Raw genomic sequence first — 23,926 nt, 5'->3', positions numbered from 1 at the left:
CAGTAATCCAATCCACTTAACTGAGGAGTTCTGACAAAGCACGTCCGCTCACTTCGAATGCCAACACTATTATACGTGCAGTATGACCAAGCAGTTAGAATAATAAAAATGTAAAGAACAGTATGAAATGGCACAATAAAAATGAAAACTGTCATTAACAATTCTAGTTTTCATTTAAACAACAATTGGTTAATCTTTACACAAGCTGGTACACTTCTGGTTGATCATTGCGAGTAGCATTAATTGACATACCATAGCCTGTGCTACGGTTAGTCTTAGTTAGGGTATTTATCCCTCGGTAAGGCGAGGGATAAATACCCTAACCTTACCGCTGTTTTATTAGCAAATACACTAACCTTACCGCTGTTTTATTAGCGGATAACGAGTTCCCTATTTTAAAACAGCGGTAAGCGGGGATAAACTCTCTAAGACTAACCATAGCAGGATATTCATATGCAGTGACGTCATGCCTCCTCGCAACGATCTACTGGAAGGGTACCAGCTTCTAAAGATTAACCCAGCAATTTTATTCCTTGGTTTAAATAATGAGTTGTGTTTTCTTTTTTTTATTTCTCTCACAGATAGCCTGTTTTTAATATCTGATATTTTTTTTTTTTCCTCTGTTGTTGGTGTTATTGTTATTATTTGGTTTTTAGGAGCATTAGCAACTAAGGCCATGTTGCTCCGGGATATGCGGTGGTCATTCCCTGACCTTTCCGCATCCTCCGTATTTGGTGGTGACGGGCTCGAACCCCGGTCTAATCAAGAAGCTTGTACTACGCACTGCTGCTCCTTCCCACCTGGCTACTGAGAAGCCTGTTGTTGGTGTGATGTTCACAGTGGTGTACTGTTTATAAGAGTTTTTAGTTTTTTTTTGTTCTACTACAGTGATGGACTTGGTGCATTATGTCCCTGTATGCTGCTTTATCAGAAAACACCAAGCAAATCTTCAAAATATACTTCAATTTGTCTTTAATGCCATGATCAATTGAAACATAAAATTCACTTGTAAGGAGTTTCTTTTTGTTTCTAACCCTGTTGTATTAATATCTAATAAGCATTGAATTTTTTAATTTATTTTATTTGTAGATGGCCAAGTGGTTGGCACTCATGTAGAGGAATTCTGCACACTAGTTATTCAAGTTTGCACTCTGCTACCACGCAATCCAAAAATGTATCCACTTTTCTCGTAAATTCCAAAAAGTTGCCTTTTGGCCCCCTGTGTGGCTAACTTGGAATATAAACTAAACATTTATTTATTTTATAATTATTTCCTGATAAAATTTGAAAGAGTGATATGCTTATTACTAGGATTTTTCTTTTCATGCAGCTTGTGTTTGTTTTCATAGTGCCCAGTCTAGCAATAATATACCTTTGATGAGGATTGTCCAAAGTATTAAGCAGACCAGAAGAAAAGGTTCGAAGATACTGAAGCAAGGATGGATGTATCATTATACTAATAAAGATAATATGGTATGACCAATTATTTCCATCTCTTATTTTATACTTATCCCTTCTGTAAATCTTTTCACCAGATTTTAAAAACTCGGGATGCAAGGGATGGGGGATAAAATTAAAAAATAGGTAGAACATTTTAAAAACTGGTATCTGGCAAGATTGAGTTTTTTAGTTTTTAGACAATAAATCAAAAAAAAAAAGTATAAATTATCAAATTAAATGTAAAAGAGAATGTGTTAGTAGTTTGCTCAGTGATCAGCATTGGGTGCTTACTTTTTGAGATTTATCTGTGTGATTAGCTTATTATTTATTAACTATATTATTTTATTCCTATTTATTCTTTTATCCCTTTTTGTTGCTGTTTAAAATTTGAAAGTGAGAAGCTTACAATTAAGAAACTTGGGCATAATAAAAATGGTGAGAGGTACCAATAACATTGCTTCAATAATGTTATATTAAAAAAAAAAAAAAAGAAAATCTTGCTGTTGAGTTTAATGTTATTTGTTATATGAAAACTGTATTCTGCCCATATTTCTCAACTGCAAGCCACTTGTTTCTGTATTACTGACAGTATATCAGTAAAATATAGTATTATTATTTACTGCAAGCTATCTTCTGTATTACTGATGGCATATCGGTAAAATTAACTTAGTTTACTTCTGCTCAAGTCTGTCTTTTAAGTTCATAGCTTATGTTTGGCAGGCAGCAGACTTCTATTGTGAGTTTGTAAGATCGTAATGTTACTTATGGCATTCAAAAGTCCATTGGCTGCTACAAAACAGAATAGTCATTTGCACATTGAGAATATAATAACAGCAATATAGTGCAAGGAAGCCACTAGCTTTTTCTGCACTGGCCAAAAATAAAAAAAATAATAAAATAAAAAAACGATTATATAAGAAAATACAAATTACAGTAAACCCCTGCTATTCGCGGTATCTGTATTCGTGGTTTCGCGTATTCGCGATCGCCGATTTAATATAAAATGAAACCTAAAAAAATGCGAATTTTAAAGCGCCGTGAATATTTTCCGCCATAAAAAAAACATGGGCGTGGCTAGAATTACCTTTCCCGGTCAAAACAGCGCTCAGTGGGTGGGGGGAAGAGGGGTGACAAAATCACGAGCGTGGATGTTTCTCGCTAATCCTTGTTCAGTATGTGTTATGCGTTTGTCATGGAAGGTTTCGTCGTTTGCTTTTAATTTATATGCTTATAAATTGAATAAATTTATCAATTTATAAATTGATATGCTTACAAAAATGATAAATCTACCGTTTTTCAGTGTAAAACAGACTTTTTCGAGCGTGTTAATGGAAGAAAGTGACTTTATTGTGGACAAGTTCTTTTTTACCCCTACAAAAATATGGCTATGAATAACAAGGGAAATGTGAAAAGATCAAAGAAGGTGATGACATTAGCGAATAAAATTGAGTTATTAGACAAAATTTCTAATGGTGAAAGTGTCTCCTCAGTGGCAAAACATAAAATCAATGAGTCAACGGTACGATCAATCAAGAAATCGGAAGAAAAAATCCGCCGTAGTGTCCGTGAAAACGCGCTAATTGCTTCAAAAATTTGCTCTATAACTCGTGATGTTAAATTAGAAAAGATGGAAAAGCTTTAAATCTGTGGATAGAAGACCGAACTCAAAATAAAATTCCGTTAAGTTCACTCATCATTCGTGAAAAGGCAAAACTCCTTTATCAACACTTTAGCGAAACTGGTGATAGCACTGTTGGGATAAGTTTTTTTGCTAGCAAAGGTGCTGGTTTGAAATTTCTAATAAATATTACATTTAATATTAAATTGTTTCTTATTTTCATTTCGATGCCATATGCTTGCATTTCACTATGTACATAGTCATAATATGAAGGTACGTATAATACATACATAGACAAAATTTTAGACTAGTTTTTCTTATATATTTCATACTTTGGAATGGAGCCCTTTTATTACTATGGGAACCATAACTCATTATTCGCGTTTTCGTTATTCGCGACATTTCTCAGGAACGTAACCCCCGCAAATAGCGGGGGTTTACTGTATTTACTTTTCTCCTCACATAGGTAACTATGTGAGGAGAAAAGTAAATCCGAACACAGTATTTATTCCATATCCGAACACAGTATTCAGTTGACCTTTGAATTTATTCAAATTGTCAGTCTCAACTACTTAAGAAGGCAACCTGTACCAGCAATCAGCAATTCCTGGCTAAATGAAAACTTCCTACAATCTGGTCTAAACCTCTTCTCCTTTAATTTGAATTTATGCTCCTGAGTTCTGGAATTCTCAATAACAGTGAAAATTAAACCTTCATTCATTTTACTAACCCCTCTCAGAGCCTTATAAAACTCAATCAGGTCACCTCTAAGGTTCCTGGTTGCCAAGCTCTGTAGCCCACATAATTGGAGTCTTTTCTCATATGGTTGCCTTTTTGCCGATCTCCCCATGAGAGTTGCCCATCTTTAGATCCTTTCAAGTAGCTCATTGTCTTTTTTGCAGATGAGGTCTCCATATTTGAACACGGTATTCCATATCCGAACACAGTATTTAGAATACTGTGTTCAGATATGGAACACAGTATTCCAGATGTGGAATGCTGTGTTGCAATTGCCTTATACAGTGGGACTACAACCTCCATATGTCTACAGGATAATGTTTGATAAATCATCGACACCATGGGCTTTCCTGGTTGTCTGTTTACACTGCTTAGAAAACTTTATATCTGCCTGTATTATTACTCCCAGATCCCATTCTTCCTCTGCTATTTTTAATTCAAACCCACCGAGTGTATAATTTATTTTGGGGAGGGTTGCTATTCTCCCAAGTGTAAGACTTGCATTTTGCTGCATTAAATCATAGCTGCCACTTTCATATACAGTAGAACCTCATAAATCTGGCAAACTTGAGACCTAACACATACTGGAAATTTGAAAATTCATAAGTATTCCTAAGACCCTGAGTATTTAGGTATAATTCATTATTATTATTAAATAATACAGTAGCTCTGATTCCTATAATATCCACAGAACAATAGTTGTCAGCATTAAGCCAAAATCTTACCTGTACTGCTGGAGTGATTTAAGCTTCCTGCTGTTCACAGAATTTAGCATTAGCATTAGTAGAGGCATTTGATGCAAGAAAGCAAGCTTATGCAGCATCAGCCAAAAAAAAAAAAAGTAACATAAATAAATAAAAATAACCACTTCCACTTCACCCCTCTGTTTGTTCGAAATACCTGTCCAGCTGAGCCTTAAACTTATTTAGGCTATCAACTTCCACGACAAAGGATGGAAGTCTGTTCAACCTACCAACCACCCGTTGGCTAAAGGCAAATTTCCGCACATCTATCCTACATCTGTCTTTCCTCAATTTGAATTTATGCCCTCTCAGGTGATTATTCTGAGCAAGAGGAAGAATCCCATCAGCATTGAGCATGCTCAAACCATTCAAGGCTTTGTACACCTCTATCAGATCACCTCGCTGGTGCCTAGTTTCCAGACACTGTAATTCGCAAAACTTAAGCCTTTCTTCGTAAGAGCACCCCTTTATCCCATTCACCAATCTAGTTGCCCTTCTCTGTACTCGTTCCAGCAGCTCTACATCCTTCTTGAAATGAGGCCTCCAGGCCTGTATACAGTACTCTAGGTGTGGCCTGACCATTGCCTTATACAAGGGAATAATCACCTCCTTATCCCTGCTAGAAAAATTCCTATATATCATTGACAATACACCATGAGCTACTCTTGCAGCCCGTCTGCACTGCTCAGAGAACTTCATATCTGCCTGCACAACCATTCCCAGGTCCCTTTCATTCTCTACCACTGTCAGTGTAGTACCACAGAGTTGATACGTTGCTCTGGGGTTGCTGTTTCCCATATGTAGTACTTTACATTTGTCAATGTTAAACTTCATTTGCCACCTCGAAGCCCATCTGCTCAACCTTTCCAAATCCTGTTGCAGCAGCATAGTGTCAGTAGTGTCCTTGACAACCCTGCCAACCTTCGTATCGTCTGCAAACTTGGACATTAAGCCTGATATACCATCATCAATATCATTTATAAATACAGAAAACAATAAAGGACCCAATACTGAACCCTGAGGGACTCCACTAATAACATTAGTCCACGATGAGCAGTGTCCATTGATTACCACTCTCTGTCTTCTCCCCCTCAACCACCCCTTTATCCATAGCAGCAGTTTGCCTCCAATGCCACACTGCTCCAATTTGTGCAGCAGTCTTCCATGTGCAACAGTATCAAAAGCCTTTCTAAGATCCAAGTATATAATATCAAAGTTATTCCCTGCATCCAGTTCTTTTGTGACTGCATCATAGTATCCAATCAAATTGGTCGGGCAAGACTTACCCTTAACAAAACCATGCTGTGTCTGAGCTATAACTGATAGCTGAAGTCTTGTCTAGATGATCCTGCAGTGCTTCTTTAACCAGTGCCTCCATTAATTTTCCAGGAACAGAAGTTAAACTCACAGGTCTATAATTACTTGTGTCAGCCTTTGATCCTCCTTTGTGAATTGGGGTCACATTTGCACATCTCCAGTCCATGGGTACCTCCCCTGAGTCCAAGGAAGCTCTCATAATTATGGCTAAGGGTTTGCTTACTTCCTTTGCTGCCTCCTTTAATATAACTGGATAGATCCCATCCACCCCAGGTGCCTTTCTTGTGTTTATCTTCAACAATTTCTCCTCCACTTTGCTCTCAGTTATTACAAGATTCTCTAGCTTACTGCTAGAGTTGAATACACCTCTGGCATTCCCCTCGCTGAATAACTCCTCATGTGTGAATGTTGATGCAAAATATTCATTTAGTTTGTTAGCTACCTGAGCAGGGTCATCAACAGTTGACCCATCGATCTCAAGTGGACCAATCTGATTCATCCCCTTCCTTCTAGAGTTTACATAAGTAAAGAACTCTTTGCTGTTTTTCTTCGCATCCCTTGCCAAGGATCTCTCGTAATCTGCCTTCGCCTGCCTAACCTCCTTTGTAACTTCGTTACAGATCAACTTGTATCTATTATAGGCGTCTGTGTCACGTGTTAATTTGTATGTATCCCATGCATTTTTCTTTTCTGCCATATGCCTCATCAGTTCATCTGACATCCATTTAGGCCGAAACCTTGAACAATATTTCTTAGTTGGTATGTAAAGCCTAGTAGCTTCCAAGATAAGTTCTTTGAATGCTTCCCATTTTGAATTTCTGTTGGCAATATCATCAGTTGATCCCACTGTATAGAATTTAAATACTGTCTCAGTCCATTGTAGTCGCCTTTACGAAAGCAATACCCCTTCCCTTTACCACTAATGGTAGTTACCTCTTTGAGTAACTCCCACTTCAGGACACTGTGGTCACTGCCACCAAGTGGTTCATTTATCTGCAGATTCTTAATGCATGAAGAATCACTACTGATAATCAAATCAAGAGTATTACTCCCTCTAGTTGCCTCCCGAACATGCTGATGTAGAAAACAATCATCCAATAAATCCACAAAAGCCTTGCTACTGTGTGAGTGACCAGCCCCCAAATTCCAGTCAATATCTGGGAAATTAAAATCCCCCATTATAAGACTCTCTGATTTACTGCCCCACTCTATTTCTCCGAACAGTTTCTTATTATACTCATCAGAGTCATTAGGCGTATAGCACACTCCTACTCTCAATTTTGATCTCCCAATGCTTATGTCACACCAAACTGACTCGACACTGCACTGTCCAGCGATTTCGACTGGCTTCACTTCCTTGGATTTTATGTGTTTTTTAACTAATAGCATAACCCCTCCTCCCTTCCTATCCTGTCTATCCTTTCTGTAGACATTGTACTCCCCAAATTCCAGTTCTGCATTCCTTATATCTGTGTGACACCACGTCTCTGAAATCCCCACAATATCTGCCTTTGATGTTTTGAGCAATACCTCAAATTCATCAAATTTATTTACTAAACTCCTAGCATTGGTGTACACACAAGTATACATGCACCTGTTCTTTTTCTTAGCTACCTTAACACAACCCATGTGTTTACTTGTACCCCAATGATTCCCAGCAGTCTCTGAAATATCCTGCATCTTATTTTCCAGGCTGCGGCTCATTCCAATAGAAGCAGTGCAAGAATCACTTCCACCTCTGCCAGTGGCTACTGTTAATCTATTAGTCCTTGTATCCCCCCAATCTAGCAGTTTTCCGACCCACCTAACACTGCCTCGATAGCATCAGCAAACATTCTTGCACCCTTTCTATTTAAGTGTATTCCATCCCTGTAGAAGCAGTCTCTCCTGTTAACAAATTTGGTTAGCTATGCAGAATATTAAAAACATTTAATATATCAAAAGAAGAACATGCACTGCAGTTTAGATTTCAGTATGATGTACTCATTAATTTCTCTTTAAATTAAATAAATCATTGTACATAACTGTCTAACCATGTTAGAGTTTTTTAATAAATTTTAATGAACAACTTTTATTGTTATTATTTTTTTTTAACTCATCAGCAGGTGTTTGGAAATCTGAGATAAAAGATAAATGATAAAATACAATTAAAGCATTTTAATTGTATGCTGTCATTTATCTTTTGACTTTTTATTTACAAATCCAGCAACTCAAAAGCATGTCCTGCAAACAAGACATGGTTGTTTCAGCAAGCAGTGTATACTTTTCATTGCTTGTGAAGTAATTCCAAAAATTTTTTTTCAATTTCAGTGCAGTGAAGTGTAATTTGAGTCGATTGCCCTTTATTTTTTATCAAAACAACAGTTTTTAAAATTATTATTACAATATCTGTATTTGATAAAGTCAAAAAATTTCAAACAGATATCTCTGTAGGCAGTTGCATCGTAAGCTTCTAACCTTATGTGTTGTTTTTTTGAAAACATCATAATTGCAATATTTCATGAACAGGCATTTTACTAGATTAAAAATTAAATAGCAGAAATGTCTGTTGGTTCACACAACAATTGTAAGTGCTGAGTTTAGTGCACAAGAATCAAAAGCATTTTTAAATTACTTTTTTTTTACAGTAAAAAATAAATATGATTATTCATATGCTCTTTTAGCATTATAGTGTTTATATAATTATTAACTTATGGAAAACAAATCATTGGAAATGTTTGTAAATGTTATCACTGCAGTTATCCAGTTTTTTTTTTTTTTTAGGTGGGGAGGAGGTTCTAACATAAGCAGGCTGCAATGATCTGTATCTGTTGATCTAAAATTGTGTGATTGTGAACTATGTGATTTATCTTAAATTTAATATCGTTATATATGGGGATTGTCTTAAAATGAGCCAAAAGTACTAATCAGAACAACTGTTGTTCCATCTGAAGTTAGCACTTCAGATGGAAGAACTACCCAGTTGTATTTATTATTTATAATGATTTTTAGTTAATTTGTTTCTTTTACTTTTATAGTTTAATAATAATTATTTTATTTTTGTGTTCAGAGGAAGCATCACTATTGGAGGCTAGATACCAAGTCAATCACAATGTTTCAAAATGAAAGTACTGCAAAATATTATAAGGTAAGCATGTATAATATGTTTATTGGTAAACTAATCTTAGCCTATTAAAATTACAGTTGCTCAGAGCGAAACGGATACAAAAATATAGATTGTAACAGGTTTAATAATAGGAAATATACATATATTAGATTAGTCATAATCTAATATATGATCGTAATCATAATCATGATCTTAGTCATAATCTTTAATCATAATCTTAGCCTCCCAACTTTAGCCGTTTATAACATGCAAAAGACAAGCTAAATGCTGTATTTTGTACACAACTGAAAGCGTAGACTGGGTGAAATTTTGTTATCCGTATAATGGGTAAATTGTCTGCCCCCTCCCAAATGGGTTAAATTTGTATTACAAGTAAGCCATTGAAAAAAAAAAAAAAAAGACCACTGATTAAGCAAAATTTAAAGATACAAATTTTAAAATAAAGACTAATATTTAGTCCAGTTCTAACATAAAATCAAAATTTCAGCACAAATATACAAAAAAGAAAAAAAAAAAAATTATTTTTTCATCCTTTTTTTTTTTTTTTTCAATCTCTTCATCAGGGTTACACTAACACGAACCTTTCTAGCATTCTTCAGAGACCTCATTACAATATAATGCATAGGAATAGCCATGTTAATCAATAAAACTTAAGGAGTTATAATGGATGCATGCTGGTAGTAAAATATTTAACTTAATGTAAGCACAAAATTATTGAGGTTTTTAATAAAAAACTAAGGGTAGAATATACATATGAATTTTTCCTTCTGTCTTTGATAAATATTTTCAGAAATTTTACAAAAAAGTCCAATTTTATTGACACCATTTTAGATGTGTTGTACATGCACAATGCATTTTGAATTAAAATTGTCTAAAGAAATGTCACTATGTATAAAAAAAAACATTTTCACCTTTGGTTTTTTCACTTATCAAATTTACAAATAGAATTTATTCAATTTATATGAAAATGAATAATAAAAGTAATAATTTAAACCTGTACATGAAATTATATATATGAAAATTGAAAGAATCATTCATTTTTAATTACAATACTGCATGAGGTAGATAAGTCCAGATTTAGTTTTTTTTTTTCTTTTTTTAAATAAGACAGTGCAATCCTTTATTGATGAGGGGAAAAATAATTTCTTTGAATTTTTGTGCTGTGATTCTTCCAAGTTTTCCCACATAAAGCATAATTTATATTCCAGTAATAGAAATATGTAAAACCCTCATGAGAAGGAGTCTCTCTGGCAGAGGCCGAGACCTGGGTGCAGCATGTTCAGCTGCATTCCAGAATGTAATGCATGCACAAAACATTTAATGTGCAGTACCTCCAAAACTGCTGCACAGATGAGGGAACCCTGGTTATCATAACTATATATACTCTGTAGCACCTCATCCCAGCGTCTGAGATAAAAGATAATTATAAATGCTAAGATAACAAATTTCATCAATTGGTAGGGCATATTTTCAAATTTAATTTTTTATGGACTAGTTTTCATTACTTCTCAATATCGTAAGATAAGAAATAGATGTATCCTCCCAGATGTATCTGGTCTGTGTTACATGCCCAGATAGGCATTATCTAGTATCTGCAAAAACCTGTACAGGTATTAATAGGTGTTTCTGATGCAAAGCTATATCATTGGATATTATTTATGTGCTTTTGTTTTTTTCCTCAAAAAAGTAATGCAAATATTTTCAGAAGCTAATACTTTGTACTACTACTTGCCAACTGATGATTCAAATTTCTGATGGAGCCTCCATCTTTTATACTCTTTATTTTGACCCCTTTTTCCCTCTCATAATCATAGTATAGTTTTTCTTAGCCTTATTTGCAAAGAGAAATAATAAATTATGGCTCTGCTATTAAATTTGGAATTTTAAAAAATCTGAAAATGTCTGGTTATTTTTTGTTAATAAATTGGCTCATTAACAGTTGACCATCAGGTATAGTGGTCTTACGTTGCAAAAGCATGTGAAACAATGTGTTACATGATTGATTTATTGTTTTATGAAGTATTTATTTAAGGAAATATAACATTTCAAAAGACATTCAAGATTTTCCATATATTTTAAAATCTGAAAAGGTAACACATTTGCTTTGTGTTCTGTATGTAGCTGTGATTTTTCTATTTCAAGTGGTGGGAAACATGATGTAGTCAAATATTTGCAAACAAGTAAGCATAAGAACAAACTTGTAGAAAGAAATGTAAAAATATATGTAGCATTTCAAAGTGAAGATGATAGCATCATACACGCTGGATGTTTATTTGCATCATTTATCATAGAACAGTGTTCTTCTGAGCCATGCTAATCGTGCATGCACAGTTCAGAAATATGTTTCCTGATAGTGAAATAGCAAAAAATATCAATGTGGAAGCAAAAACAGCAGGCATTATACAGAGAGGGGAAAGAAGAAGAGGTAGTGATGACTTGGAAATATTTGTCTTTTTGATTGCTATAGATGGCAGTAATCAAAATGATTCCAACCTGTTTTATCCCATCGGGTGACCTTTCTTAATTTAAAAAAAAAAAACATTATCAAATCAAAAGCAGCTTGCTCTTTCAGAAAAAGTACCAGTGTTGGAAGCCAATTCTACAGAGTACAATATTGGACTGGAAAAACCTGAAAACACATGCATCATTTATCATGGTGTGCTTTAAAAAACTTAGTGTTGATAATGCCCTTATAACAAGGGCATTATCAACACTAAGTTTGGTTATGTTAACCAAAAAACTGGAGTAGCAAGATTATTGGTTGTCTTTGTCATAAGATTAATTTGTGTACTAAAAAGGGGGCTGTATGCCTTCCTGTGAAAGTGGATAAATATTTGATGGACAGTTACTACCATCTAGTAAGAAGGCTAAAATGGAAAGACTGAAATAGTTTCAATTAAGGCATGCCACCTTAATTGAAATTATGAATATATATTGGCCATCTTTGGATAATGTTTAACCAGAACAATGGTAGAACAGTGGGAACATCTGACAAATCTACTTAATTCTCCATGCATTTAAATTGAGCAAAAAGCTTGCATGACATCCATAAGCTACTGTTTTTTTTTAAATTATAAAAAATTGTTTTATTAATTATGATTTGCAAAACTCATTTACAAAATATTGACCAAAAATGAATGAGAGAAACCAATAATAATAAAAAACAAGTTTTTATGGTATTCCTTAGAATTCACCCATCCCTCAAATTGAAGCACAGATGTGCGTGGTTTTTGACAGAGCCACAGCAATTTGCATTTCATTTCTGTGAAGCTGGTGAAACCAAAGTGCTATGGAAATTTAGGTACCTCACCAGATTCCAAAGAAAAAAAATTAATTTCTTTTAATTCATAGTACATCGAAACAAAAACAGAAAATACCAATCGAAAATACCATCAAAACAATAACAGAAAATGAGTGGGTTGGATTCTATTTCCATAAAAAAATAAAATAAAATAAAAGTTGCAGCTGTCAGATGCCATGCTGGAACAAGAGGGTTAAGAAGAGGTTAAAAGGAACAAGGAAGGCCATATTGGCACTTTTTTTAATAATTACCAAATTGAAAAGTATAACAAGTGATATCTCCATTTCAATTGCTAGTTAGTAAGTGCTGATCATGTCCAAATCAAGTTCATGATCCAAAAGAAGTTTTTTAAATAAAGGCAAATTTTGAACTCAAGGAAAATAACTTAATCTTAAACTTTTATTGCAACTAATCTGAAATAATCCAAGAAAGCTGATAACTTTATGCAGGTAGGTTATCCTTACCTGTGGAAAGCCTGTTCACGTTCCTCTCTTCTAGCTGGATAAAGCAATTATTTGTTGCTTTTAAATTTTGTCAGTGTTTGAAAATCTGAACATAACTAATCAAATGTGCTTCACTTCCATTTATTGAGTTATTACATCTAAATGTGTTAAAGAATCTGATAGGTAAATTTGTTGTACCACAGTTATTATTATTAGCCATATGGTGCAAGGAAGCCTGAGGCTTATGCTGCATCAGCCAAAAAAATTTTTCTGAGTTACCCTGAGAGAGAGAGAGAGAGAGAGAGAGAGAGAGAGAGAGAGAGAGAGAGAGAGAGAGAGAGAGAGAGAGAGAGAGAGAGAGAGAGAGAGAAGTAGAAAGAAATCACCAAGAAAGAGAAGAATAATGATATCCAGCTCAGGATCCTGGGTGTGCCAAGCCCATACTCACCAGATGTGAGCCCCTGCAGTTGTTAAATCTTCACTTCCATTTTGGAAGTTGATTATTAAATCAGACTAAAAGATAAGGATAATTTTGACTTAATCACGGCATTTCTGCTGCCAAGTCATGGAGAGTCAAAAATGCGAAGATTTTGTTTTGTTCAGTGAGGAAGTACTTTATTGTCACATGTGACTATGTGGTTCACAAGTTTCCATTGAAAACTGATTTTCTTATAAATGCTAAGATAACAAATTTCATCAATTGGTAGGGCATTATTTTAAAATTTAATTTTTTATGGACTAGTTTTCATCACTTCTCAATATCATGTAAGATAAGAAATAGATAAAACAATAGATGTTTTTCTGAATCATTTTTGTCCATTTCCATTTGAGAACCTACCGGAAGCTATTTTGAAGAAAGAAGGAATTGACATACAGTGGTTCTTGTTGCAGAACCAACAAATGCAGATGGAAACTTGAAATATAACAATTATCTGAAGTCATGCTTGCGCATTTAAACGATTCTGCACAGCTATGCCCAAAAGAAAAGGGTTTTTTTTTTTCACCTGGCTAAGAGGATATTCAGCCAGGTGAATAAAAACAAAAAAACAGCTCAGATACTTTCTTTCTGAATGAAACTTTCGAAATGCAAATGACAGCTTCTAGACAACATGGCCATTGTTATATATATCTATCTATCTATACGTTAAAAAAGTTTTCCTCCTGGTGATATTTATTCGAGCCAATGGGAGAAGAGGGTGCAGGTGACGTGGTACAAGTGGGCAGGGCATTTACGTCACTAGAAATTGCAGGTAAATAATTACATAGGTGATTTCCTGATTAGATTTCAATCAGTGCATTATAATGTTAGTATAATTACAAGAGGGGTGTAGAAGATTTGACTTACTCCATCATACCTCTACATTTTACTTAGGACAAAATAGGAAATAAATGCCGTCAACATAAAAATATGTGTAAAGTGGACGCTCGGTTGAATAGCATTCTCGCCCAAGATGTCAAGATGTTTCATTTGAAATTATTGTTATGCAAAGCAAAATGTTTAAGGTGTTTCGAAGACGTGAGATATGTGTGTACAGAGTAGTATTCAAGACTTTTCAAGAAGCCTCTTGAGTGGCAGGTCTAAGCAAATCGGTCAATCACTTGAAGGAAACTCTTTCTGAAGCAGTTTTGGTAATGATGCCAAGCAGGTTAAGACATTTTTTTGTATATTTGATATTGGCTGGGGGTTGACGAGCGAAGTGAGCAGGAGACAGAACCCCTTAGTATATACAGGCAACTCTCGGTTTACGAATGAGTTCCGTTCCAAGATGTTCGTTATGTGTATCTTGCATTCCTGACCTTTTACGATATGTATCATATACATTAGCAGCTATTTTAAAGCATTAAAACCATGTACTAAACATGGAATGGTCTATACAATGTGTTTTATTATAATATATGTATGTGCTATGGTTTATCGTATACGATACGTAACGTAAAATAAGAAAAAAAAAAAAAAAAAAGATATCATACTTGTTAATGTTAATCATAGAGTTACAAAATAGAAATAAAAAAATGAGTAATAACATAATATATGTACTGTACATACATATATATATATTCAACTTTTACTCGTCAATATCTTGATCAGAGATCAACATTCTACGCAGCGTGGCATATAAACCATGTTTATATGCCACACTGTTTTTTTTTTACTGGCTAGATTAGTTTTATTAATGAAGAACAGTTCAGTATAATTATCATGTAATAATTTTCTGATAATTATTGTAATAAATACATTTTTTAAAGTTTATTTATTTAAATCTTACAGTTATGTTCACTATGCATTTGGCATTTCGTTTTATAAGGAATTCTATCTGTTGGTGACTTTAAGAAATTTTTAATGAATTCTGACATTCATTATAGCGAATGTTCATAAACCGAGGGTTGCCTGTATAAAAAAAACTTTGTCTTTGAAAATATTTTTGACTCAATATTTTTGAAAATGGCAGAATCTGCAAAAATGTCTTCCTTAAAGTCATCATAATCATTTGTTCCTAACCAAAAATCCAAACAGATATCCATACGTACTAATTCTTAATACAGGAATACCGCGCTATCTGAAATCGAGGTATTATTAGTATATATATTTTAATGTAATCCATTCTGACAATGATTATATGGGTTGAGTTGCAAAAATATATGTGTTTGTTTACTATAAATTCATGCACACGAAATTCTTGCAAAAAAAGAAACTAAAATGATAAAAATGAAAAATACTTAAATACAGTAAAATGATTTTTATTGCAGTATGTACATACCAAAAGAATATAAGTGAAGTATATACTGTATTTTTATTTTGAAAAATAACTGATCAGCTTAGTTTGCATAGTTTTTTTTTCTTCTTTTTATCTGCATACATCTCTTTATAACATCGAATGTCATTTTGCAATGCCTGCCTTACTTTCATACCTCGTTCGATGTTTGGATCTAGAAGAACACTCGGCGCCATTACACTTCTTATTTCCACTCATATTTGCGTATAAAGGTGTAACGTTTTTAAAAAATAATCTTTAATAAAAATACACAGTGAAAAATATTTGTACAGCTTACATACAATCAACGACTTCACCGCTCAGAATCTAGAGTGTTTACTAATCTATCAAAGTAGCAGAGTCTGTATATAATGGGAGTTGTGACAACAGTCAGTGTGGCCTTGAATCCATAACGCATTGGCCTACGTGCTGGCATTATAATACATATATACATATCAAATGTATTAGTGCGTAATGCACTTAATTTTTTTTTTTTTTTTTTTCAATTTGTAAACCGCGCTGTTCGAAACTGTGCTATGCAAGGTATTCCTGTATTGATAAACAATCCTATGGCAGTATCTCAAGGGAAAGCATGTGTTGTCAGTGAATTTCAATTTCAGATCAAAAGTTTTGATTTTATCTTCTTAAAATTATAAAACTTCCAGCTTTTCCAAAGTCAGAATGTAGCAGTTATGTTTGTTTTTGAACAAAATTAAAAAATAAGAGTATTTTTAGAACACATAAACAAGGCAAATTTTAAAATATGGTTTATTGCTTTTCATGTAACATGCATACTTTTCTCTTTAAATTGCATGATAGATCTGTCTTCCAGTTAGAACATCTGGAATGGCATTGCAATGCCATTCTTACTTGAAATACAGATCTGTATTAAAAATTCAAGATTGCAATTTCTAAAAGTTGGGAAATATAGATGTGTTACCTCAGAGATTTCTGTGAAATAAGGGATGAGGAAAGTGATACCTCTATTTAAATTAAAAACATGCTGTCCTTTTAATCAAAATGTATATATTCCTTTTCATCCAGTTGTCACTAAGATAAAATGAAATTTTAAAAAATATATTTAAAAAATGCTAGGAATTGACTTCACACTTTATTAATTATTATAATTAATAATGATTATGATTAATAACGATCATATAATAATGATATCGCTAATATCATTATCATCATTTAGAAGAGTTTTTTGAGTGTTTTGTTTATTTAAATTATTTTTATACATTTTAATTAGGAAATACCGCTCTCAGAAATCTTAGCAGTGGAGACAGCAAAACAAGCTTTAAGTCCTGATCCAACTCGGCACATTCATTGCTTTGAACTTCGTACTGCCAATGTTGATTATTACGTCTGGGAAGAAGCTGATGTTGCTCGTAGCTGGGAGGTAGCTATTCGACAGGCATTGATGCCCGTGACAAACGCATCCATTGCAACCGTTCAGAATAGTGATGCCATAGGTAAATATAACATGTTATCAGTTATTTATATTTTAATTTTTTTTACTGCCAATGTTGATTATTACATCTGGGAAGAAGCTGATGTTGCTCGTAGCTGGGAGGTAGCTATTCGACAGGCATTGATGCCTGTGACAAACGCATCCATTGCAACCGTTCAGAATAGTGATGCCATAGGTAAATATAAAATTTTATCAGTTATTTATATTTTAATTTTTTTGTTGTCATATTATATATAACTATTAGGAATTGGTATTATTTTGCTATTATGCGAAATAAAAACTGTTCATGTTGACCATATCTAGATGAACACTTAAATATGCATCGTTAATGTCAAGTTCAGATTATTTGTTTATGGTGTGATTATTGATTGGCTGTTAAAGGAATTTATTAGTTGGCATCTGTTACTTAAATGTATCTGATAGTTGGGTTATAAACTTCATATTTTGAGGTTGATTTGTCTGTTTGTGAGATGGAAAAATACAAAGGAAAAAGTCAGATGGTGGAGATAGGGGCTAACTCTTTTCCTCTTGGCATCTGTTACTTAAATGTATCTGATAGTTGGGTTATAAACTTCATATTTTGAGGTTGATTTGTCTGTTTGTGAGATGGAAAAATACAAAGGAAAAAGTCAGATGGTGGAGATAGGGGCTAACTCTTTTCCTCTTGGCATCTGTTACTTAAATGTATCTGATAGTTGGGTTATAAACTTCATATTTTGAGGTTGATTTGTCTGTTTGTGAGATGGAAAAATACAAAGGAAAAAGTCAGATGGTGGAGATAGGGGCTAACTCTTTTCCTCTGCCTAAAACTGAAAAATTCATTCCCACTTGAAAAAGCTTCAGTAAATTCCTCTCATCATCAGTGGGTTGTCTATTTCCTTTTCTTTTATTTGAATCAGGACTTTTCCATGAATGGCAAGTGAGAGATCTCTGCCTTGGAAAAACATTTCATTTTACACCTAATGCCATGCACATTAGGTGTAAGATGTGAATCACTGTAGGTAGGTCAAGGTGTGGTGTCCTCACCCTACAGACAAATAGCTGAATCTGACACTGCAAAGCTTATTTTTGCCAAAAACAAATGATGTCAGAGTAAGATTCTGTAGCAATCTCCCCCTCCTCCTCTTCTTCGCTGCCCAAATGATCAACAGACAAGACAGTCTTACAAAGTTGAACTATAAGTCATCATCCAGGATAGAAAATTAACAAGCTTCAGGGGTTCCACTGATGCTCTTTGGATAATGTCACTAGTTTTTTTGCTTAAATTGCGGGTGCCTCCGTAGCCAGGTGGGAAGGAGCAGCAGTGCGTAGCACACGCTTCTTGATTATACGGAGGATGCGGAAAGGTCAGGGAATAACCACCGCATATTCCCGGAGCAACATGGCCTTAGTTGCTAATGCTCCTAAACAAACAACAAACAAACAGATTAAATTGCTGGCAGTTTTCAGTTCAACTGTGTGTTGTCTCTTCTTTCTATAATAAATGTGTATAGTAAACTAATTATATAGTAAAATTAATGTAAGCTGAAATGTAAACTGTATGAATGTTAAAATTTACTTAAATAATTTCTAAGTCATGGTAGTACGAATCCCTGGCTTAGTGGCTATGTGTTACTGCAACATAATTTTTGGATTCGCATTATATATTCTATTTGCATTATATATCCAATTTAATATTGGATTATTTGAAATGCAATGTATTTCAAAGTCACCACCATTGCCTGCCCAACAGTACAGAGTTTTGTGTGCATTTTAGTAAGGATTATTTGAAATACGTCTACAATGAAATTCAAAGTCTGGATTGGTTCCAGTAACTTTTGAAAAGACAGACAACAAGAGAGAGCAATACTTTTGATCTGATTGTCAGCAGTGACTCATCATTAATTAACAATATCCAGATAAATTGAACCACTAGGTGGTGGTGATCATCGTAAGGGATTTTGCTTTTGTAAAAGTGACTATGGTTGTCTTAGACAGTTTTTAAATTCCTTTCAGTGGGACAAATTGATGGCATTACCAACTGCAAATTAAAAATGGGAGGCATTCAGGGAAGTAACAGCAACCCCAAAATAAGTTATACACTTGGTGGAGTTGAACTAAAGTCAGTAGTGGAAGAAAGGGACTTGGGAGTTGCGATACAATCAGACATGAAGTTTCCTGAGCATTGTAGACAGGTTGCAAGGAAGGCCCATGGTATCCTATCGATGATTTTTTGAACATTTTCTAGTAGAGATAAGGATATCATAATCCCATTATATAAGGCTATTGTTAGACCACATTTGGAATACTGTGTTCAAGTGTGGAGACTGCACTGAAAAAAAGACAGAGCATGTTGAAAAGGTCTAAATATGGGTAACTTCTCTGGTAAGATTGGCAAAAGGGCATTCATATAAGGAAAGACTTTGAATATGTGGGTTTGAACAGCTTGGAAACTATGCACCTTAGAGGAGACTTGATTGAGGTGTTTAAGGTTCTGAGAGGCAAAAGTAAAATGAATGAGGACAATTTTTACAGTTTTAAATGATTCTGGAACTAGGGGCCATAAATTCAAATATACTTACTACTCTTTTTTTTTTTTAGCGGTGGTTTAGGCTGGATTGCAGGAAGTTTTATTTTAGTGGTTGAAGCTCGCAATTTGGGGAAATGCATTGGTTGTCTGTTTCCTTTTCTTTTATTAATTAATTTATTTATTTAATTATAATAATTATTATTATTTTACTCTCTCTTTTTTTTTTTTTTTTTTTTTTTTTTGGCTGGTGCAGCATAAGCCTTAGGCTTCCTTGTACCATCTGACCATTTCTATCATTATGTACTAATACTGTCATGAAAGAATTGATGTAAATTGGGCCTTGGTTGGGTGCAGCTGACAAGAGTACAAGAAAGACTTGAAAAATAACAAATTATCCAAAACCATGCTTGGCATTTTAGGGGAAACAAAAAATTCAGTTCAGATCTTTTCATTATGGTAAAGCTTTGGAAATGCTCAACAACCATGTCAAAACTACAGTACCATTGCATTGCAGTGTGCTTATAAACAAAATTTTAATACAAAATTTTGAAGAGGGCTAAGTTTGCAACTATCTTTTTTGAAGCAGTTATAATTAGTTGTCTGACAGACAATCCAAGGAATCCACAGAGAAAAATTCTAGGTAAACTAACGTTTGAAAGCATACTGTACTAGTAAACAATTCTGTATTTGTATTTTGATATAAAATGTGCATATTGACAGTGAAGTTAATTTCCTGACTACAAAAAAATTGTTTCCCCCCTTTTTTTTTTGACGTTAATGTTTTTACTGGAGTTATTTGGAAAAAAGCATTATGTTACCTAGAAATTGTCACGAAACCCGATGCAAATGCGTTGTATTTGTTGCGTGCAGTGATGCAACAAGTACAACGCATGTGCCCAAGAAAACTCAATCGTACGCAACAAGTACAATTGAGCTGTGACGCGCTACGTTATACCAGCATAATGATTAATATGCGAGTAACTGTGCCAAAATCTACAGCCCAGTGTTCAAAGGAATATCGTGAAAGAAAGAAAGGGAAGTTGGACAGAAATGTGAATCCAGATTAAATTCAACAAAAGTGTTTCGTTATGTCTGGGAATTCTCAAAAATCACCCAAAAAAACTAGAGCTGAAATAATGAAGGAATATCGTGAATGGAAGAAAAGGAAATTAGAAATTCAAACTATGCCCGATACTTATCAGGAATCTCAAACTCCAGCAGAACAAATGAAGGAATATCGTGCACACAAAAAAAAAGCGAAATTAGAAATGGCTAATAATGAGATTCCTGATTACATCCCTATATAGTGTCTACACGAGCTGACAGTGAGTTTGAAAAACTAGTGTACAAAAAAACCATTTGGATTTAGTTTTATTGTGATCGTTTATGATTTCAATTAGATTTGAAACCATTTCCTACAACTTCATATGAATTACTTCAAAATGAATTTCATTTACAAGAAGTGAGTACTTTCATGACGTGTAATACATATCATACTTCATTAAAAGAGGGACGGATACCAACTATGGCCTCGTCAAATGGATTTATGTATGTCCAACATATTCTACTCATTTTTACTCCACTGGATGTTGTAACTGAGTGTTTGATATCACCACGATTACCCTTTATGCAAATTCGTCATTTACGTTATGAACATGGACAATATGGGATCATTGGACAAGTAATAAATGTACAAGTTAACGTAAATACAATGGTTCATCAATTACCTTGAGAATTAGATGACAATTATGCTATTAATGTACATATAAAACAAAGACTACTACTATAAATCATATTTACAAGGATGGTGTGCAGAAGAAAATAGTGAAAATATGGTATGGTATTTGATAAATTCACCTTTGTATAAATTCTATGGCATAAAAGTGAGTGACGATTTCTTGGAGACAAATGATGATAGTGAACAGGAACATTCAGATGAAATTGTGGAACTTGTCAATGATGATGAACTATTCATAATTCAATAACAAACATTATTATGGTCTGAAGATAAATATCTATGTATAGCACCGGGTCAGAAATCATCTCCAACAAGTTTCATATTTGATATACATGCAGAAGAACTTTCTTTTCCAGCTATATATTTGGGACATGCACAAAAATTTAAAAATGGATTGAAAATTACTCCTTTATGATGGCATCGAGTGAAATTCGTAAATTTGATTGTTGTGGAGTAACTCCCCAGCATTTGCTATATATGGCAACGAAAATTATGTGAATGTGTACCACAGAAAATTTGCAAATTGCATTTAAATCAGTAGGAATAACAGCTAACATTACTCATTCTATAATGGAATCGAAAGAATTTATAAACAAGTCATTAGAGTCTAACTTGGCATTTCTAAAATCAATTCCCAATTCAGCATATTATTGGAGTCAACATAAACGAGATGTGTTTGCCATGATTCTTCAATTAAGAAAACCTACAGTGTTCTTGATGTTGTGTGTGTGTGAACCAACATGGCCCATATTACTATGTATGTTATACAAATTCAGATATAAACGAGAAATTACAACTAATGAAGTTATAGATCTACCTTACATGGAAAGAGCTGCATTAATAAATGAAGACCCCCGTAATGTGTGCCATATACTTTGATAAAATTGTTGAGAGTATACTCAATTTTAAAATCGAAAACCTATAGTCCTTTTGGGAAATATTATGTTGTGAATGTCTTTAAACGCATTGAATTTCAACATCGCGGAAGTCCACATGCACATCTATTATTATAGATGAACAATGCACCCTCTGCACCATTAGAAGAAAAAGGTGGGATGGAAGAAGCAATCCAAATGATAGATGCATTATGTTCTATAGAGAAAACTTCAGATTATTGAAATTTACAGCAACATAAACATACTTTTACCTGTTATAAAAATAATAACGCAAACTGACACCAATGTCGATTTGAAGCACCTTTTTTGCCAATGTTGCAAACTCGTATATTGATACCGATGGTCACAGATGACAATCGAAGATTAGCTTATCGTAAAATGCACGACTCATTAGAATTAGATAATCATGTTCATTTCGAAGAATTCCTTAAATCAAATCAATGCCAATCAAAAGAAGAATATCTAAATATTTTGAGGGCTGGTATCAAACAACCACGTGTATTTCTTAAACGCAAGATAGAAGAGAAATTTATGAATAAATAAAATCCTTGGATTTTAGGAATGCACAAATCTAATTCGGATTTACAATTTATCATAGAAGGATATTCACGTGCAGCATATGTAGTTGAATATGTGAATAAAACTAACAGAGGAATAAGCAACCTGCTAGGGCGCCTCCGTAGCCCGGTGGGAAGGAGCAGCAGTGCGTAACACACGCTTCTTGATTAGACCGGGGTTCGAACCCGTCACCACCAAATACGGAGGATGCGGAAAGGTCAAGGAATGACCACCGCATTTCCCGGAGCAATATGGCCTTAGTTGCTAATGCTCCTAAAAACCAAATAACAACATAACAACAGCAACCTGCAAAGGAAAATTAAAGAACTACAAGAAGAATATTCTGATATGGATATAACTGATCTAACATGTGTAGATGTATTGATTTCTGTGGAGATGAGTTCACAAGAAGCAGCTTGGTATCTATTACGATACCCAATGTCCGTGTCTTCAACAGCGATTGAATACGTGCCAACAGTATGGCCACATGAGCGTCAGAAATTATGTAACTCAAAAGCTGAATTGGATGAACAACAAATTGATAGTGAGTCTTTGGATATATGGAAAGATAATATTTTTGATAAATATAAAAAACAGGGTGAAACATTAAAAGATATAACTTTTGCACAATTTACTGCTCATTATCGAAAAGGAAATGGGGGATGGGTGAAAAGTCAATTTCCTAAAATAATTCAGTATAGGAATTATAATACAACATGTCTTCATGAACATATTTGCGAAATGGTAACTTTACATATAATTTTAGTTTCATAACGAGTTACTACAGTAAAGACGTTTTTAATTGCTGCCGCTGTGATATTATCAGTGACACTATCAGAGTAGAGGGCAGCAACTCATTATGTACCTGGTACATAATTACATAATTTTTTGCAAAGAACAAAGAATGAGTTTTTTGGCCAAAAAATGTCTTCAATTTTTCTCCTGCTTATAGTTCCCTGATATCCAGCATTTTGAAGGTCAAAAGCTGGCTGCTAATAAATAAGTTAAGTAAATGTCTTGTTGTTTAATTAATATACTTTTTTTTTTTTTTTATCTGTGCCACTTATGCTACTTATATACTTACTACTTTTTTTTTAGATGTTCTACTTACTACTAACCTAGTAAGCTATTTTGTTTTAGCTGTCACTTGTCTGACCATTCTTGAAAGAATGGTCAGAAAATTGGCAGCTGTGTTTTAATGCAGCAAAATACAAGATCTTGGGGTCTTATGCTGAAATGAATTATACACTTGGTGGGGTTGAATTAAAAACAGAGGATGAAAGGGATCTGGGAGA

General features: G+C 34.0%; 1 protein-coding gene across 1 annotated transcript in view; it reads left to right on the top strand.

The window, feature by feature from the left end:
- The window catches only part of LOC150085099 (serine/threonine-protein kinase D3-like), a 224,473-nt gene that overhangs the window by 96,602 nt on the left and 103,945 nt on the right, over positions 1 to 23,926 (top strand). The window contains exons 10-12 of the mRNA XM_090375772.1: positions 1,350 to 1,473; positions 8,906 to 8,983; positions 16,709 to 16,931. Coding sequence (XP_090231898.1) covers positions 1,350 to 1,473; positions 8,906 to 8,983; positions 16,709 to 16,931 — 425 coding nt within the window. The remainder of the gene's footprint in view (positions 1 to 1,349; positions 1,474 to 8,905; positions 8,984 to 16,708; positions 16,932 to 23,926) is intronic.

The sequence above is a fragment of the Mastigoproctus giganteus genome, chromosome 6 (genome assembly GCF_048544385.1).
Source record: "Mastigoproctus giganteus isolate SK-2022 chromosome 6, ASM4854438v1, whole genome shotgun sequence".
Lineage (NCBI taxonomy): Eukaryota > Metazoa > Arthropoda > Arachnida > Uropygi > Thelyphonidae > Mastigoproctus > Mastigoproctus giganteus.
This window is presented reverse-complemented; position numbering and strand designations above follow the sequence as displayed.